Source organism: Chinchilla lanigera, unplaced genomic scaffold (assembly GCF_000276665.1).
Source record: "Chinchilla lanigera isolate Chin_1 unplaced genomic scaffold, ChiLan1.0 scaffold00046, whole genome shotgun sequence".
NCBI lineage: Eukaryota > Metazoa > Chordata > Mammalia > Rodentia > Chinchillidae > Chinchilla > Chinchilla lanigera.
In genome coordinates, this window is record NW_004955447.1 from 17,754,534 (window position 1) to 17,758,911 (window position 4,378).

The 4,378-nt window shown below is 53.7% G+C and overlaps 1 protein-coding gene across 1 annotated transcript; it reads right to left on the reverse strand.

Annotated features, from left to right (window-relative positions):
* Window positions 1–743: 743 nt before the first annotated feature.
* Rasl11b (RAS-like, family 11, member B) lies at window positions 744–4,294 on the reverse strand (the record flags this gene model as incomplete). Its single annotated transcript, XM_013518526.1, is given in 3 exon segments — window positions 744–2,239; window positions 3,006–3,082; window positions 4,238–4,294. Coding segments are annotated over 3 exon segments (605 nt in total), but the record flags the coding sequence as incomplete, so codon positions are not given.
* Window positions 4,295–4,378: the final 84 nt, after the last annotated feature.

Below are 4,378 nucleotides of genomic sequence, written 5' to 3' on the forward strand. Positions count from 1 at the left end.
CAGAGGAACGTGAACACGGAGTAGTCAGAAGACAGACTCAAGTTGTCTGTGTGAACGTGAGCAGGTCACTCAGAACTCCTTTCTCTCTTTAGAGTGGTGGTGCCACCGTCCCCATCCTCGTCACAGGGTCCTCCTGAGGCCTGGACGAGGTCAGGCACGTAAAGCACTAGTGAACAAACCGAAGGCGTGACTACCTGCCCCTAGACCGTGACTCGGCGTGCGTGGAAGATCCTCCAGGCCCCGATGGGAGAGGGGAGAGGCCCCGCAGGCTCTGAACAGCCTGAGCAACGGCTCAGCTCTGAGAGAAGTGTATTTGGGGAAGCAACACACCCAGAGGTTTACCAAATCAATCATATATACGGAAGCACCGATCTTGTGTAGACGCATCTACACCCTCAGGCTCTGCTGGAAGATTTGTTTCATCAGAGGTTTGTCTCAGGTTTGTCTAGAGGACCATGAAGGAAACGCAGTAGGAATTATGCTACTTGTGAATGTAAAGCAGCACACCGTCCCGCACCATGCTCCCAGGCTGTGCCCTTCCATGTTATTGATCCTGTTCTTTAAGCCCATTTGGCCATCTGCAAAATAGGGACATAAAATGTTATCTCACTGCTTTGTTCTGAGACTTCCACAAGCCCTGCAAGATGTAATGCCTGCCTCAATGTACAACAAATAAGATGCTAAGTAATATTTTTTCTGAAGGGCAGAGGGTTAACATTCCAAGGAAGACCAAGTCAGACGTCTGCGCTTTTAAAATGAGATTTATTGTACATAAAATAAATTAATTACAGTTTAACCCAAAGCACAAGTGGCTTTTTAAAGTGCATCTGTGTAGGGGATTTGGCGGGTAGCCCCCGCATCTGGACACTCTGTAAGATAGTGTTTCTGTATTTCAGCCACCATTACCACAGCTCGGCCAGGCCTAGGAAGCAACCCCGTGTCACTGCTTCAAGCCATTTACACAAATCACCAACATCCATTGACACTTTTTTGTACCTGGTCCAACAGCTAAAAAACAAAAACAAAACAAAAAAAACGAAGGAACTATACAATCTTACAATGAGTCTGGGAGGGAAGAGTTCGAGTTCGCAGCTACTCAACACATGTCCAGGCGTTGTCCACAAGAGTTCACAGCTCTTGTGGTCAGTGATGGAACACCCCCAGCCGTGTGCGGACAGCCAGCGCCCCCCGCAGAGCACGCTTCACAGCCGCCTGTGCACAGAGTATTTTGGCCCATAAACCTGCGCCCTTCGGGGGAACAGATTCTTTCCCCCTTGTTCTTCAAAGAAGAAATCTGGGAACCCTTCAGGTTGGAAAGGTATTCTGTAAGGACAGTGTTCTGGAGGGCAAACCATGTTGGTCGCAATTCTTCCTTCTGGGAGGAAGCAAAAGCAGCGGGAGGGGAGAAAAGGAGCCCTGCGAAGACTTGCTCTGCTGTCCCGTGGCCACCGTCAGCCGCACTGTGTTACACTGCACCCGACCATCACTGGCAAGGCAGTTCAGGACAAAAGCAAGAGTGCCCTCCCCACTGCGGAGGACAGGACACAGACAGGCCGCGCGCCGAGAGGGGCTCAGGCGCTCACGCAGGCTCCATCCCTCTGTCCCCGGCTTGCACCGCGCTTCCTTTCCTGCAGCAGCTCACAGGACCGCTGGGCCCTTCCGCTCCAGCCCTTCCTGGAACCACGGACCACCACCGACACCCAAGTTCCCACCTAGAGGCACGTGTGGGCCTCCTCCCGGAAGACCAAACCCCCTGGGCAGTGGCACTTCACACAGAGGTGACGGTCCTCACTTTGGCAGACAGCGCCTGCTTGAACCTTCTCTTCAGGTCCTGCATGTTGGGGGACTTGGGCCGGGGAATGAGCGAGGTCCTCCGCTTCTCGGGCGCGCTGCTGGGCTGCTGTCTGTGACTCACTTCTTTGCACAGGACGTGGAAAGCGTTACAGACATCGCTGTAATTTTCGCTGACGGACACCTCACAGAAGGAGCAGCCCAGCACGCCGGCCAGCTGCAGTCCGAGCTGAGGGTCAACCTGCTTGATGTGCAGCAGGTCAGCTTTGTTAGCCACGAGCACCACAGGCAGCCGGCTGCCCAGGTGGAGCTGCTGGACGTGCTGGTGGAGCTGGCCAATGAGTTCATAGCTCTTGTGGTCAGTGATGGAAAAAACGATCACCACAGCGTCTGCCCACCGGATGCACCGATTCAGCTGCTCGCTGCAGCTCAAGCCGTTCTCGTGGGCCTGGAAGAGAGGGGACGGCAAGGGGAATGGTGCGGGCGTGCCAGCGCACTGCTGGGTGGACGCTGGACTCAAAAGGGCCCTTCACAGGAACGCCGGTTGCAAGTTACAAACACGTTCTCTCCCTACACTCCAGCTTTCTGGACAATATGTTGATCCAGCTGCACAGAGTTGGAATAAATAACAGTGCAGCTCACCACACTCAAGTGGAAAATTGACCTGCAGAGAACTCCATGCAGAGAGACTTTGTAGTTGCACAAAATGGGAAATTAACTGGCTAGACAGTAAGTCTGGGGAAGTCAAGATAGGAGCTGGAAGCATTTAAACCTGGATAACTGCCCAGTTTGGAAGAAAAAAAAAAACCACTAACATGGCTCTTCTGTCTATAGAGTAACTTTCCACAACATAAAAGTGATTCCAAGTATTTGAAACTATACCTCAACACTTGGGCTTTTAATGCCACAGACATGTATGTAAAACCGATCTTTTTAATGACAGCGAGGAGACTGCCAGCGCCAAGTGTTTGGTTTGGTCTTTCCTGCTGTGCCGGATCCTCCCCACAGAAGGGTTCTGTCCGTCCGCCAAGTCTCCCAGACGGAGCCAGGCGCAGCCGACCAACAGCCAGATACAACTGAAGGGTCCCGCGATCTATAAAAGCCCAGCCCTGACTCCCCGGGCCTCCTCCTTTAGCAAGAGCTGCCCGGAGAACTGAGCCACTCCACACCCAGCAGAGCTCCCGTCTGATGCAGTTACAGTCCGAGGTGCTCACCTGAATGCCTGGGGTGTCCTGAACCTGGATGGCCACGGTCTCCCCTTCTATCTGGACCTGTCTGGTGTAGAGATTACCTGCGGAGGCAAAGAAAGAAAGACTGCACTTTTCCTTCATGTGTGACTTTACAACACTGTATGGGTTTTTCTTCATATTAGGAAACATGCAGCCTGCACAAATATACAAAAGGAAGATATAGTTTATTTCTACTTAGTGGGCTTATTTAAAAATGTTTTTAAGACCAACTGAGATTTTAACCCCATGTTTAATTACATTATTAAAGCTAGAGCAGTTTGTGAGTTTTTGAAAACCTTGTCTAACTTTAAATAAAGTTTCCATATTTGGATTATTTCCTTGAAGCAGTTTTTTGTTTTTGTTTTTGTTTTTTGACAGGGTCTCACTATGTAGTGTAGGCTGGCCTCAAACACTTGGCGATCGTCCTGCCTCAGCCTCCCGAGTGCTGGGATTACAGGTGTGCACCACCTGCCCCTTCAGCCTTGAAGCAAATATTCTTGCTGTGGCATGAGTGGAATTTGTTTTATTTTAGTACATTATCACTCTTTGATCCTAAGCTTATATTTTGGCCACGAGATATGCCTTGGTAGGCAAATTGGTTAGTAAAAGCACAGCTCACATTATCAGCTGGAACAGAATATGACATGATAATTAACTACATCAAAGCAGAAGCTCCTTCCTTGGAGTGGGTTATAGAGCGCCAACGGAGACTCGCCCATGGGCAGCACTCCACCCAGGCTGCTAGGGCAGAACGCCCCTGAGCCTCCCCACTGGCTACTCTCGGCCACGGGGACTGAAGTGCCTGCCCTCCACCTGTTCAGGAGCTCTCCTGAGCTCTCCGTGGAGCTCTCTTTCTCCGTTAGGAGCAAGGAACTTCGGGTTTGTAACTGTTCTCCCTGGCCTTTGCTGGGAAAGGTCACCTCTGGAGAGCAGCCAGCGGAGAGCGAGGGCGGGGAGGAGCCGCCAGAGCTTTTCCGGCTCCTGCGGACGGCTTCGCGGGAGAGGCCCTGCAGCACAAAGCGTGCTTCCGACGGGGCCCTGCGGTTAGCGCACCGCAGCGGGGTCGTTCAGGCGCTCGACGAAGGGATGCACGGCCGGGAGGGAAGGGGGCGGACGGCAGCTGCGGGACGGCGGGCGCGCGGGGCGGGGGGACCGTCCCGGGCCCTGCGGGAAGGCCCGGGGCGCCGGCCGGCAGCGCTCCACTCCCGCCTGCTCACCTGCGTTTCTCTCGTAGTCCCCGATGAACCGCCTGGTGAGGAACCGGACGACCAGCGCTGCGGGGCGGAGGAGAGGACGGGGAGAGTCACCGGCGTCGGGGCGGCCCCGCGGCTCCCGCCCCCTCCGTCCCGCGCGGCCCC